Genomic DNA, 15,349 nt, shown 5'->3' with positions numbered 1-15,349 from the left:
GGTCCCAAATGACCAATTTGAGAACAATATGTTCCGTTCACAGAGAGGAACTCAGAAGAAAAGGTCCTAAATTATCAATTTGGGAACAGTATGTTCCATTTACAGATAAGAACTCGGAACAAAACAGTCCTATATTTCGTAATAATTGGCCAATTTGGGAACAAACTGTTCCATTCACAGACGGGAATTCGGAGCAAAAATATCAATTTGGGAACGGTATGTTCCATTGGCAGATGAGAATTCGGAACAAAACAGTCCTAAATGACCAATTTGGGAACAATGTGTTCCATCAACAGATAGAAACTCGGAACAAAACAGTCCTAAATGACCAATTTGGGAACAATGTGTTCCATTTACAGATAGCAACTCGGAACAAAACAGTCCTAAATGACCAACTTGAGAACAATGTGTTTCATCAACAGATAGAAACTCGGAACAAAACAGTCCTAAATGACTAATTTGGGAACAATTTGTTCCATCAACAGATAGAAACTCGGAACAAAACAGTCCTAAATGACCAATTTGGGAACAATGTGTTCCATCAACAGATAGCAACTCGGAACAAAACAGTCCTAAATGACCAACTTGAGAACAATGTGTTTCATCAACAGATAGAAACTCGGAACAAAACAGTCCTAAATGACTAATTTGGGAACAATTTGTTCCATCAATAGATAGAAACTCGGAACAAAACAGTCCTAAATGACCAATTTGGGAACAATGTGTTCCATCAACAGATAGCAACTCGGAACAAAACAGTCCTAAATGACCAACTTGAGAACAATGTGTTCCAAAAAACAGATAGAAACTCGGAACAAAACAGTCCTAAATGACCAACTTGAGAACAATGTGTTCCATCAACAGATAGAAACTCGGAACAAAACAGTCTTAAATGACTAATTTGGGAACAATTTGTTCCATCAACAGATAGAAACTCGGAACAAAACAGTCCTAAATGACCAATTTGGGAACAATGTGTTCCATCAACAGATAGAAACTCGGAACAAAACAGTCTTAAATGACTAATTTGGGAACAATTTGTTCCATCAACAGATAGAAACTCGGAACAAAACAGTCCTAAATGACCAATTTGGGAACAATGTGTTCCATCAACAGATAGAAACTCGGAACAAAACAGTCCTAAATGACCAACTTGAGAACAATGTGTTCCATCAACAGATAGAAACTCGGAACAAAACAGTCTTAAATGACTAATTTGGGAACAATTTGTTCCATCAACAGATAGAAACTCGGAACAAAACAGTCCTAAATGACCAATTTGGGAACAATGTGTTCCATCAACATATAGAAACTCGGAACAAAACAGTCCTAAATGACCAACTTGAGAACAATGTGTTCCATCAACAGATAGAAACTCGGAACAAAACAGTCCTAAATGACTAATTTGGGAACAATGTGTTCCATCAACAGATAGAAACTCGGAACAAAACAGTCCTAAATGACCAACTTGAGAACAATGTGTTCCATCAACAGATAGAAACTCGGAACAAAACAGTCTTAAATGACTAATTTGGGAACAATTTGTTCCATCAACAGATAGAAACTCGGAACAAAACAGTCCTAAATGACCAATTTGGGAACAATGTGTTCCATCAACAGATAGAAACTCGGAACAAAACAGTCCTAAATGACCAACTTGAGAACAATGTGTTCCATCAACAGATAGAAACTCGGAACAAAACAGTCTTAAATGACTAATTTGGGAACAATTTGTTCCATCAACAGATAGAAACTCGGAACAAAACAGTCCTAAATGACCAATTTGGGAACAATGTGTTCCATCAACAGATAGCAACTCGGAACAAAACAGTCCTAAATGACCAACTTGAGAACAATGTGTTCCATCAACATATAGAAACTCGGAACAAAACAGTCCTAAATGACCAATTTGGGAACAATGTGTTCCATCAACAGATAGCAACTCGGAACAAAACAGTCCTAAATGACCAACTTGAGAACAATGTGTTCCATCAACAGATAGAAACTCGGAACAAAACAGTCTTAAATGACTAATTTGGGAACAATTTGTTCCATCAACAGATAGAAACTCGGAACAAAACAGTCCTAAATGACCAATTTGGGAACAATGTGTTCCATCAACAGATAGCAACTCGGAACAAAACAGTCCTAAATGACCAACTTGATAACAATGTGTTCCATCAACAGATAGAAACTCGGAACAAAACAGTCTTAAATGACTAATTTGGGAACAATTTGTTCCATCAACAGATAGAAACTCGGAACAAAACAGTCCTAAATGACCAATTTGGGAACAATGGGTTCCATCAGCAGATAGCAACTCGGAACAAAACAGTCCTAAATGACCAATTTGGGAATAATCTGTTCCATTTACAGAGGGGACCTCGGAACAAAACAGTCCTAGTTTATCAATTTCGGAACAATGTGTTCCATGCACACAAAGGAGCTCGGAACAAAACAGTCCTACTTTATCAGTTTGAGAACAATATGTTCCATTTACAGTTGGGAACTCGGAACGAAATGTTCCTCTTTTACACTAGAGTGAACGTTTTGTTCCTACCATGTAAAAAATATGGTCCTCTTATAGTCAGTAGGAGCACAAAAACGAGGAACAGTCGATACTTGAGGAACGTTCCTTTTGGAATATAGGAACAGCCAACAAAACTTTAAATCAGCGAAAAAACGAGGCAAAGGCTAAAGAAAAACTCAAAAAAGCGTAAATCAAGCGCTTAGGTGAAAAGGAAACAATCTTTAAAAACTGGTGAAGTTTGTTTCGCTTAAAGGCAACGAAACACGCCACGATAAATTTTTGGGAAATGTAAAGGAGTGCTACTGGTAACCCTCTTGCTAAGATAATCCTAGCACTAGGGAGCTAGGAGGTAGGATATCAGTACGGGTCCGCAAATGATCCCAGGACCGCAAATGATCCCGGACCGCAAATGATCCCCAAATTGAACCGCAAATGATCCCGGACCGGAAATGATCCCCATATTGGACCGCAAATGATCCCGATCAAAAAATAAGGAATGGCATGGATTTATATCAGAGGAAGGTGAGAACATGTACAAAAATTATGAACTAAAAAACAAGTTTTATCATTTTACAAAAAAATATTCCACGGTTGCTGTTTTGTTCTTCGAGCAGTACAGATCGTTTTCACTGTCACGCAATAAAAAAAAGTAATAAATCGAAAACCAGCCAATGAAAAAAGCTAAGAAATTGTGATGTACGCTATAGAAGATAACTAAATAAGACTCTTCTCCAAGTTTTAGGCCTGTGCGTTTCCCCAAACTTCAGAAATTCGTCGTAAATGTTTCCCAGAAATTTACAGACCCCAGTAAGAAAACGCCATGTTGGTATACATCCGTGGGACACCAATATGGCGGCGGGAATATAGTGTAAACATCTGGTACTTACTTTGGCTTTCTAGACGACTGATTATCGGTACTAAACAAACAAGCATTTACATAAGCACTTTTCCTAGTGCTTTAACTTCTAAAAAGGCTCAAAATCATGAGATAAGTATATATTTTTCAACAAACTCGATCGTAGCCTTGTGTCACGCAACCTCCATAACCCTGAAATTCAAAATGCTCTGGTTTCCAAACGAAGTACGCTAATTGTAAACAGATATAAATATACCGCCTCTCATGCCTGATGAGGATAAAAGCACGTCACGTGAAGTCGATCTATTGAATTAGAAGTCTTAGAAAAACACATACTTGTAAACATTCTCGAAATCCCGGTGGCGATAGTATCAAACACCTATCGAACAGCTAACTTATCAGAGCGAAGAGCAAGCCTTGGCCTTGCTTGGTCATGAGGCTGAACTTCATAACTATAGCTTGGAATTTTGGCTCCTTAGAATACTCAAGTAGTCATTTCTGAGGAATTAAAGCCAAAATACGAGCAAGGAAAAATTACAAAATAAATTTGTTCAAATTTCCAGGGCTACACACTAGGTGTTTTACAGAGTGATGAAACGTTGTAGGCTTGTGGGTCTACTCAGGTGACAGCGCCTTCCTTAATAGTTGCTTCGTGGTTAAATTTTAGTTGAAAACTTTAGACGAGTGGCGTTAATGGCTGATAAAATGCGATTTAACTATAACACCGAAATATCAATGTTTAACAAAGCAGGATATGTAGCATATGTTACACTGATCATAATTTTACTGAGAATTGCAAAGAAATGCAAGCCAAGTCGTGTTTTGATGATTGAGTGGTATATTCATAACATCGTAGTTAGCAACAAAACTTAGTCGAAAGTATGAAAAAAAAGCAAGTTGTTAGCCATTATAATTATAAGATGGCTTTAATAAAAACATCGGTATTCACGTACGCCAATTCCCTATCCACACCATCCCACCATCCATGCCATTCTCTATTTTTTAGTCGGGATCATTTGCGGTGCCTATCGGGGATTATTTCCGGTCTGGAATCATTTGCGGTCCAATTTGGGGATCATTTGTGGACCCGTACATATCCCTAGCATGCACTAGGGCTACCCTATCTCCTGACGTTGTGAACACACCACGAGAAGAAGTTAAAAGCTCCCAGACTTTGAAGAGTTGTGACATAAAAAAATATGTTTCTTTTTGGTTATATAACTCTTAGGAAATGTACACAACGTGGCATTTAGTCTGACAAGCATTTCGAGCTCTTGATGATCGGCAAACCGTGTTTCCCACTGATTGACTGAAAAAGATTTAACGCAATGAAGCTTCATTTGGAGGCTCCCATGATCTAACCAATTGCAGCCATGTAGCTCTGGCAGGCTCTGACAGGCTCTGAAGGTCAAACAGTAATAATAGTAATTTTCTTCATGTCATCATGACTATAGATTACTTTCTCCCTTTTGCGGGTGCCTTTCACGAATAATTCTTCCGCCTGTCAGTTTCAATAAAACAAGGAAACATGTTTTAACATTCATATAGTGCGTGCATGTTTCCCCAACTTTTCTTAGTGTTTTCTTAGTTCAACTTTTCTTAGTTCAAATTCTCTGCCACTACACAGCAGAGAATTTGAACAAAAATTCGAGCATGCGAGCAGTTGCAAAAATTTTGCAAGCACGAGCAAGCGAGCACACATCTAACTTTTGCGAGCAATTCAAGTAAAGACCAAATTTTGCGAGCACTTTTAAATGTAATGACGGGGTCTTAAATAGGACCATTCCTTGCTTTACGTGAAACGGGTCGTGCGCGCTTCTTAGTGGCTGCAAGAGGAATGGACACTAGTTTATATGTTTATGCAGTACGAACAGGGCTGAATAACGTCTGCGCATGTGCGAGATCTCATGGCTCGCGCTGCCGCGAACGGCCTGGGCACCATAACACACCTCGAAAAAATGGCGGCGTTTTCAAAAAGTTTCGTATAGCGCCCGGTTTATGGTGAAAAAGTAGAGCCAAACTAAAAACGGTAGAAAGAAATCTTTACACTAGTTCCCTCGACCATTGGCCGGCACATACCTTTTTGTACACAGGGGTTTAAAGTTTGTACAATTGGTGAAAACAGCGCGTGAACACGATAGATTTATCGAGGACTTCCGAGATGACATCTTTCGCCGTGTTTTGGATTTTATTTACGTCCATTCTATTGTTCTTTGGGGCACATGCAAAACCAAATGAGCGGACTTGCTGGTTTGTTAAGCGAACACGAGCTGGAGAAACATGCCAAGGTCGATTGAGGCGGTTTGACGAGGCCATTGCTCGGTTCGTGGACGGGAATTTAAATTGCTGGGCCTGTACTCGGCATTGGATGAGAGCCACTCGGGAAGCGAATGAATATTGCTCGTCTCCACTCTTGGAGCACTCCACTGAGCTGTCGAAAAGAAAAGTCCCCAAGCGGTTTTACCGTCTCTTTGATCGGGTAGGAACTAATGTCCCTACTTACCGGCCCGGAACCCGATGGTGTAATAAGTGTTCCATGATTGCTGATAGTGTTTTCTCCAGTGAACCAGACTATGTTCCACCAGTACAAGTAAGTGAAGTGCTTGTTTTCGTCTAATGCAACATTGAGATAATTATACAATATATAACTAATATTTGATGCCCCTGAAACTGAAACACCAGTCCCACAAAGTCCACACACACACACAAAATAGGCTGGAGGCATATTTTGTTCGTTTGTTTATTTGCCAATTCTATCCACCAAAAAAATACTGCATATTTGCTAGTTTCTTATCACAAAAAATCGTTCCAGAACTATACTAAAATATTTTATCATGTATCTGCTCTTTACATTTCAGAGAAACAGTAAACCGTCGACCTCCTCTCCAACCAGTGTTCAGTCGCCTGATGGCAGACAGGTACATGTACATATAATAATTAAATATGATAATAATCAATTTCTAATTATAAAAATTGCCAGTAATAACAACATGGAGATAATGTTTTGGTATGAATCTTCTTAGGAGAATGCTTCACAAAGCATGGTCAGTCAACTTGGGAAAACACTGGAAAATAAGGAAATAACATCTTCAGGTATACATGTAGAAGTTTCAGCAAATTTACTATTCCTGTAGGATAAAGTATACTGTTTGTATAATGTATTTACTAATTAAAACTAAATAACTCTGAGGAGGCACTGCAACAAGAGGAAACATGCAGGTACGACAGATGAGTAAATTTGTATATTCTAAAATGATATGATTTTTCTGATTAAACATTCCCTCCACACCATCCCCCACTGCATTAATTAATGTTTAAAAAATAGTTATAAATAATTAGAAATGGTTCTTCCATTCGAATGAGTGTTTACGCACATGCAGATGCAGTAGAAAAGCTTTTAAGAGTCCCTGTCCATAAAAATGGAAAATAACTCGGCAAGGGTCGAAAATTCGATTTCGCTCATATTTTCATGGTAGATAGGCTAGGGCATGACAAAAACTACTGGATAGTTTTTTTGGCAAAATATCCTTTTATTTCAAAGAAATATGCAAATTACCAAATTCCGTTAAAATCGTCATTTGACGCGCCATTTTGTTAAGCAAGTTTGAGAGCCTCGCATGCAAAACTACATCATTCTTCCGTCTTTAAAACACTCAAATATTTTTGTGCAATGTTTAAATGTGTACTGGGTTGATTTTAGGGAAAGTTGCGTTGTCGTTTTGGGTGCAAAATAATTAAATTTCGAAGACATGTATTTCATTCACTTAAAAGTACTTCGTGAATATAATTAATTTTCACCTTGTGCGAAACCTTCAAATGGATCAAGCTTCTGGTGGTTGAATTGCAGAAGGATGGTCTACAGATTCCTGTAAAAATTTCTTTGGGCAAATGATTGTGAGCGACGCGAGAGCTTTTCAATGTTCTTCAAAAATGCAAACATTTGGCCATCCGTCGTCAAATTTCAATTTACGGGTTAGACGCATATTTTAGCATGCGCCACATGACTTGACCTATGTTAAGTTGAAATAGACACAGAGCTGATAATTTCGAAATGTTCTAACCTCATTTGCTGTAAAAGGCAGGTCTAAAGCCGATTTGACGTGTTTCTCTCACCATTCGTCGCACATAAAGCAGAAGTTTGCTTTTGTTTACATAACGTCCGTTGTACATCGCCAACTGTCAACTTATTTAACGGTCGAATACCATGAATCTGTGACCCTCTTTCGACACATATGATCACCACTGCATCTAAGTCAAAAACGGCTAAGTCATTTGTAGATAGTTGCTTGCTTTGCACAACACCAAACTATTACGTTTGATCATCATGGTTTGATGGCTTGAATCCTTGCTTGAAGCGGTTCCTTGTTCGTCACGCAATGCTGTCATCCCATTTTAGGGGGTAGGTGTAGGACAATTCCTATCCTAATACGTAAGGCTCTGTAAGGCTTGGAATCACTGGGAGTACACAATCGTGTTGCGTAGGAAGAGATTGAATTAAGAAATGAAAAGAATAAATAGTTTACCATTGCCCCTGTTGTTATATTTTACTCGACCACCGCTACCTACATGCCCTGCGTAATACTGTAACGCTAAACTCATACCTAGGTCTTTTCGCACTATGCAATTATTTTTGGTTTATACATGTAATACAGTGGGCTACCCTCGGGGAAATGGGTGGTGACCGCTTAATGGGGCTAGCCGCTCAAATAGAGGTTGGTGTACCTTGAATATTTAATTTTTCACCATCTTTCTGCGCTTATGAACATCACTGCATCTAAGTCTAAAACGGCTGAGTCATTTGTAGATAGTTGCTTGCTTTACGCTTCGCCAAAATATTGCGTTTGATCGATTGCTGACCATTGTTGATAAACGTGTCGGCGCAGCACAATCTTACAGCCGTTATTTGTTCGTCACGCAATGCTGTCACGGCATACGCTGCACATTATAATCTATTTTGTATAGAGTACTCTCAGGATAAGTGAAAGAATTTAATCATTGTTCATCTGTTTGTTCATATATATAATAATATGTATATATTTATATAATCGTGTTCCATAGTGTACGTGGCGTCGGTCCAAATCACGTTTGTTGTACGTTCTGATGTACGTTATTGTCTTTACCCCTATTAAGCGGCAACCCAAGCCCACTGTATTACATGTATAAACCAAAAATAATTGCATAGTGCGAAAAGACCTAGGTATGAGTTTAGCGTTACAGTATTACGCAGGGCATGTAGGTAGCGGTGGTCGAGTGAAATATAACAACAAGGGCAATGGTAATACAGTGGGCTACCCTCGGGGAAATGGGTGGTGACCGCTTAATGGGGCTAGCCGCTTAAATAGAGGTTGGTGTACCTTGAATATTTAATTTTTCACTGTCGGGCTATAAATTTCTTGGCGAACATGGAGTCAATTCAAGACAATCATGATAGACGTGTGTTTGAATTATCACTCGTCATGCACTTCAGTTTCAGACTCTTATCTGCCATCGCCCTTTCCAAAATAAAGTTCTTAAATTTTGGGTGGCCGCTTAATAGGGGTAAAGACAATAATGAAACCCTTATCGGAATGACCAAATGGTGGCCGCGGAGGTAACCGGTCAATAGGTGTTTTATTTACAATATTTTACTGACGATAATTTTGGACTGTATTGACAACAGTCCACTATTTTCTGTTACATACCAATGCCTTGCCACCAAGCAAACAAAATACGCCAAATAAAATGGCATGGCCAGGGCTATTTACTCACGTAATTACTAATTAAATTTAGTGTGTTTTTCTCACGAATTAGACACGTTGTGATTTCCTATTTTTATTTCAGGTAGTTCTTGCTTCATTGATCTATAATTTGTTTATGGCGATTTTCTTAAAATTCTAGTGAGTACAGGCACTAGCTTTATCAGCTGATGTCTGAAACGTCAGAACGTACAACAAACGTGATTTGGACCGACGCCACGTACACTATGGAACACGATTATATAAATATATACATATTATTATATATATGAACAAACAGATGAACAATGATTAAATTCTTTCACTTATCCTGAGAGTACTCTATACAAAATAGATTATAATGTGCAGCGTATGCCGTGACAGCATTGCGTGACGAACAAATAACGGCTGTAAGATTGTGCTGCGCCGACACGTTTATCAACAATGGTCAGCAATCGATCAAACGCAATATTTTGGCGAAGCGTAAAGCAAGCAACTATCTACAAATGACTCAGCCGTTTTAGACTTAGATGCAGTGATGTTCATAAGCGCAGAAAGATGGTGAAAAATTAAATATTCAAGGTACACCAACCTCTATTTGAGCGGCTAGCCCCATTAAGCGGTCACCACCCATTTCCCCGAGGGTAGCCCACTGTATTACATGTATAAACCAAAAATAATTGCATAGTGCGAAAAGACCTAGGTATGAGTTTAGCGTTACAGTATTACGCAGGGCATGTAGGTAGCGGTGGTCGAGTAAAATATAACAACAGGGGCAATGGTAAACTATTTATTCTTTTCATTTCTTAATTCAATCTCTTCCTACGCAACACGATTGTGTGCTCCCAGTGATTCCAAGCCTTACAGAGCCTTACGTATTAGGATAGGAATTGTCCTACACCTACCCCCTAAAATGGGATGACAGCATTGCGTGACGAACAAGGAACCGCTTCAAGCAAGGATTCAAGCCATCAAACCATGATGATCAAACGTAATAGTTTGGTGTTGTGCAAAGCAAGCAACTATCTACAAATGACTTAGCCGTTTTTGACTTAGATGCAGTGGTGATCATATGTGTCGAAAGAGGGTCACAGATTCATGGTATTCGACCGTTAAATAAGTTGACAGTTGGCGATGTACAACGGACGTTATGTAAACAAAAGCAAACTTCTGCTTTATGTGCGACGAATGGTGAGAGAAACACGTCAAATCGGCTTTGGACCTGCCTTTTACAGCAAATGAGGTTAGAACATTTCGAAATTATCAGCTCTGTGTCTATTTCAACTTAACATAGGTCAAGTCATGTGGCGCATGCTAAAATATGCGTCTAACCCGTAAATTGAAATTTGACGACGGATGGCCAAATGTTTGCATTTTTGAAGTACTTTGAAAAGCTCTCGCGTCGCTCACAATCATTTGCCCAAAGAAATTTTTACAGGAATCTGTAGACCATCCTTCTGCAATTCAACCACCAGAAGCTTGATCCATTTGAAGGTTTCGCACATGGTGAAAATTAATTATATTCACGAAGTACTTTTAAGTGAATGAAATACATGTCTTCGAAATTTAATTATTTTGCACCCAAAACGACAACGCAACTTTCCCTAAAATCAACCCAGTACACATTTAAACATTGCACAAAAATATTTGAGTGTTTTAAAGACGGAAGAATGATGTAGTTTTGCATGCGAGGCTCTCAAACTTGCTTAACAAAATGGTGCGTCAAATGACGATTTTAACGGAATTTGGTAATTTGCATATTTCTTTGAAATAAAAGGATATTTTGCCAAAAAAACTATCCAGTAGTTTTTGTCATGCCCTAGCCTATCTACCATAAGAATATGAGCGAAATCGAATTTTCGACCCTTGCCGCGAAATTAAGAATTTGTCTGATTTTTACAGGCAGGCACTCTTAATAAACATTATACATTATATTTTGTAGCCCTTACCTTTGACCAGTTGGTCACTCAGTGCCAGACCGCTATGTTTAAATACTATGAAAGCAGACCAGAAGTACCACTCTATGACCCAGCTGTGATGAGGGAGTTTTGTGAGAAGAATGCTCCTGGGCTTTTCGATCTTCTACTGAAGTCAATCACAAGAGATGACAACAGAGTATTGCCTGATAGGGAGTTCCTACAAAGGCAAAGAACAGTTTCACTGTTACACATTCTATCATACTTCAGGTTTGTACTTTAAAATTTAATTAATTTGGTTTGTTCCTGGACAAGGAAGAGTGCAGAGTTGTTAATACAGTATGTCAAGTAGGAATTTCTAAAGCCACATGATATACTGTGTAGTAGCATGATTTGATTGTTTTAAAAATTACAGGTCACAGAAGACATGCCAGCTGCAAAAGGACAGTGGTCTATACTCATCAATTGGGGGATTATCATTACAGGGATTGTCTCCTGGACCAGTGCTAGGCTTCTCAGTTAATCCCAGAACAGTCCAGAACATGAAGACAGACATGGCCAAGACCCACAATGATCATGTTACTAAACAACTACAACAATTTAATGCTGTATGTACATACATTGTACACAAGACACAACATTTATATCAATACATGCACAGATACACATACATTGGTTCAAGAATGATGAACATGTGACAAACTATAATTACACACATTTTCATTTTTCAGCTTGACTGCTTCATGATAAACCTCCTGGATGATTATCACAATATCCACAGCAAACATGTTCCAACTGACCTGCAAAAAACCAAGATTGCACACATGGCCTCCTCCATGCTAGACATACATCCACACATCCCAGCGATAAAGAGAACCATTGTCAGCCCACATCGACAAGTCAAAGTAAACATCAGGGGGGAAAACAAGATGTGCCTTGGAGGAGCAGACAGTTCTGCTGTGTTACTACACATCAACAGGGGTCTCAACGACATGAGAAATCACTTCATCGATCAGCTTCCGGCACAAATGAAAAATCTAAATCCAGAGAATTTCCATAATTTGGTGCAAAATTTTAGGTAATAGGCTTTCTTCATTATTATTGTATGCCTTGCCATTAGAATAACATTGACTGGAAAATCTAGAGCACAAAATATGTAAGGAATCCATGAAAATCTCTGAAGTAATACAGGCAATTATTTAAACAACCACATGTATTTTACATGTTTTCTAGGGTTTACCATCAGCCATGTGATGAAGACATTGAAAGCTTACAATCCTGCCAGCTTTTAGAGGAGTGCGAGCAAGATTCGAAAAGTCTAAAGAATTACAAAGAGTCTTTAGAACACGTGTTTTCAAAATATCCTGATGTTAACAATTATCTAGAGAGAAATCTTCTTCCCTTCCCTGCAGACTGGCCTGGTTGGTACTATTCAAAACAACTAATAGCTAACAACTCCACTGGAAAGTACACCTCACTAATACCAGAACAAGGCCAATTTCATGTTGCCTTAAATGCTGTTGAGGTTACTGTGATTATCTTCAAGCATTTTTTTGACAAACTGTTGTCATGTTTATTTGGTGGTTTGTTACCAAAGAAGCCACGTCCATACCAATCGTCACTATGTGTTACAGCAGCTTTACTTGGCTGGCTTATGGTACGGGAACAAGTGCTAAAGAAGTTTAATTTGTGCAAGAGTCACGAGTTCGTTTGCACTCTTTACCTACTGGAAGATGTTATTCCGCTGGTTTACTTCCAATACCAAATTTTCAGAACAGGAAATTTAGAGTTATATATGTCTGTGATGGCACAGATGGCCATTCTTTTTAACATTTGGCGCAGAAGGCATTATGACAAATCAACGCTTTCTTTCCTTAGTGACTCTGATTACCAAAAGACCTTTCTTCCCGACTACTGGAAATGCAAACAGCACTGGCTTTACCTATTTGTTGAAAAAAAGATCGAGATACGGCATTCTATGCTACGTGCTCACACTCAAAGCCCCGACAATGCCTCTAACATTGAGAGGGTAGCAAAGACCATAGCATCAACTGGATTTCTGACCAACTTTTGTGGAGCATTTGTACCAGGTTACATGAGGGGACAATCAAATTTTAACTTCTGGCAGATTACTGGCAAATCAGCAGAATTTATCCTACAATTGTTTTCAGAAATAGCCAAAAATACCAAAAAAGCTCATGTGGTAAGTATTACTAATTTTAAATGAAAAGGGGCTTTCGAGAATGAAAGATGAAAAAATTCTCACAAAAATGTGACAAAATGATGAAAATGCCTTGGTAACTTGATATAAAATTGTTTAAAGCAAGTCTAGAATTTCAGTAAAAGAGATCCAATTACCACTGAGCTCTTGCAATAATCAAAACATGGTTTCACAAATACTGTCCTAAAAATTACTCTTGTATATTCCAGATTCCAAGTGATCGTTACAGTAATGGTAAACCTAAAAGTTGGCCAAAGTTCAATTTCCCAACATATGGTATCAAAGCTGAAACCAAGTGTCTTCCTCTGTCGTACAACCTAAGTAAAACTCTGGGAAAAGAGCCAAATCCACAAGTTTGTTGTGACCTACCTGACTGCAACAACAATAAATTATGGTGGTGACTTTGTTTGCCTTGCCTGTTACCACACATTCCATGTGTCCTGTTTATCAAGAGATGGCTGCTGCAGTATATGCAAAGAACCTTTGGAACAAATGGTAAGGAATAAAGTCTCTCAGTTTAATGAAGGACTGTTGAAAAATGGAAGAACAGAATCAGATGGTGAATCAAGTGACTCTGAAACTGAAGATGACACAGCAACTGTGGGGCGCAGCGAAACAAGAGATGCAAATGCAGAGCAGTACTACACCTCTGAACTCTGGGAGCAGAAAGTAAATAGCAGCCTCTCAGCTATCGGAGAGATTGACCAACCACAACATCCTAATGCTCAAGCCTCACATGCACACACTCAGTCTCAGTCCTCAGTGGTTCAAACTAGCTCTATTGTTCAGCAACTATCTGTAAGTCCTACCAAGTCCAATAGAATTACAAGCTGGCACTTCCCACCTGAATATTCACAATCAACTTTACTTGGCGGACTAGGGAGTAACACATGCACATTTATTGCCCTTACATACAGTAAATTATACTTCAGCTCGCCTGAACCTCTTGACAGCAGCAGGCCACTAAGCAACACCTGGATTTACAGAGTTCTTGCAGCTATCATGCTTGGCAACCAATTTTACGACAGTGCTGCAGGAAACAGTGGTGGGCAGCTGTATGGTGTGCAGGAAGCAGCAACTAAAATGGAGCAGACAAAAGCCCTTGATAGCTTTGATGTCTCTGCAGAGTTGCCAGTCAGTATCATCAGAGAGCAAACTCCAGCAGCAAGCCTGCCGTACCACTTAAACCAAGCCCAGCTGAACAATACCAAGACAGCATGTATCTTCATCATAAATGACAAAACGGTGGCATTCATCCCTACACAGAATGGAATAACTGTGTTTGACAGTCATTACCATGGGACAAGTGGAGCATTTTTGGCAATGGCCCCAAACGATGCAGCGTTTGAACTGCTTTCATGGTTTAAAACGATTAACAGCATCCCACATAATTTAGGAACAGTAACATGTGTTTCATTTAGATAATGAAATATATCGATCCGGATCGATTAAGATAAGCAAACTCTGTACATAAAAGTACTCTACAGTTGTATACTATAGGTACATGTAGCCAACAATATACGTTCCTGGAGAAAGCTTTTTTTGAGCTTTAAGTCTTGCGAGTAAGCTTACGAGGGCATGCAGGTGCTGGCCATACAAGTTTTACGACAGCAATTCCATACCACAGCGTTTGTGTTAAAATAAATTTTACGACTCGCTAAAGAAAGGTGCCATTTTGATTACAAAACAAACTAAGATCGTAATACTCACGTCTGGCGACACTTTTCCAAACTCTCGTGTTGCCGTCAATGTCCCCCAAACATCATTTGTCTCTCAAACGAAGCAAACGACTGTCAATCGAAACGACGCTGAATCGTGGCGGTTGAATCCGAAGCTCTAAATATTTACCGCGTTAACTACAAGTTTTCTTGTATTTCTCGGCATTTCTTTGGGAACAAAAACTTCGAATTGCTCAAATTGTCATTTTCCAAAGCATAAAAAGGAGATATTTACGTTTAGGTGCCAAAATAATGGAAAATTTTCTGCTCCTTTCTATGGGGCGCCGTTTGTAAATTTATTATTTAGACCGAATTTATGCCACTTTCCCCCTATTTATAAATAATTGGAAATGCCACAAAATTTGTTTATAAATAAGACACAAGAACTTGTCCG

General features: G+C 38.8%; 1 protein-coding gene and 1 pseudogene across 1 annotated transcript; both read left to right on the top strand.

The window, feature by feature from the left end:
* The first annotated feature begins 5,260 nt into the window (after positions 1 to 5,260).
* Positions 5,261 to 6,449, top strand: LOC149112181 (uncharacterized). Its single transcript, XM_089289929.1, has 2 exons — positions 5,261 to 5,976; positions 6,245 to 6,449. The coding sequence occupies exons 1-2, from the start codon at positions 5,548 to 5,550 to the stop codon at positions 6,407 to 6,409; spliced, it is 594 nt and encodes a 197-aa protein (XP_089146055.1). The 5' UTR covers positions 5,261 to 5,547; the 3' UTR covers positions 6,410 to 6,449.
* A 4,634-nt stretch (positions 6,450 to 11,083) lies between these two features.
* On the top strand, positions 11,084 to 14,903 carry LOC149112180 (uncharacterized; annotated as a pseudogene).
* Positions 14,904 to 15,349: the final 446 nt, after the last annotated feature.

This window comes from Orbicella faveolata, unplaced genomic scaffold (genome assembly GCF_042242905.1).
Source record: "Orbicella faveolata isolate gen_17 unplaced genomic scaffold, um_ofav_v1 contig_2, whole genome shotgun sequence".
NCBI classification, from domain to species: Eukaryota; Metazoa; Cnidaria; class Anthozoa; order Scleractinia; family Merulinidae; genus Orbicella; species Orbicella faveolata.
This window is presented reverse-complemented; position numbering and strand designations above follow the sequence as displayed.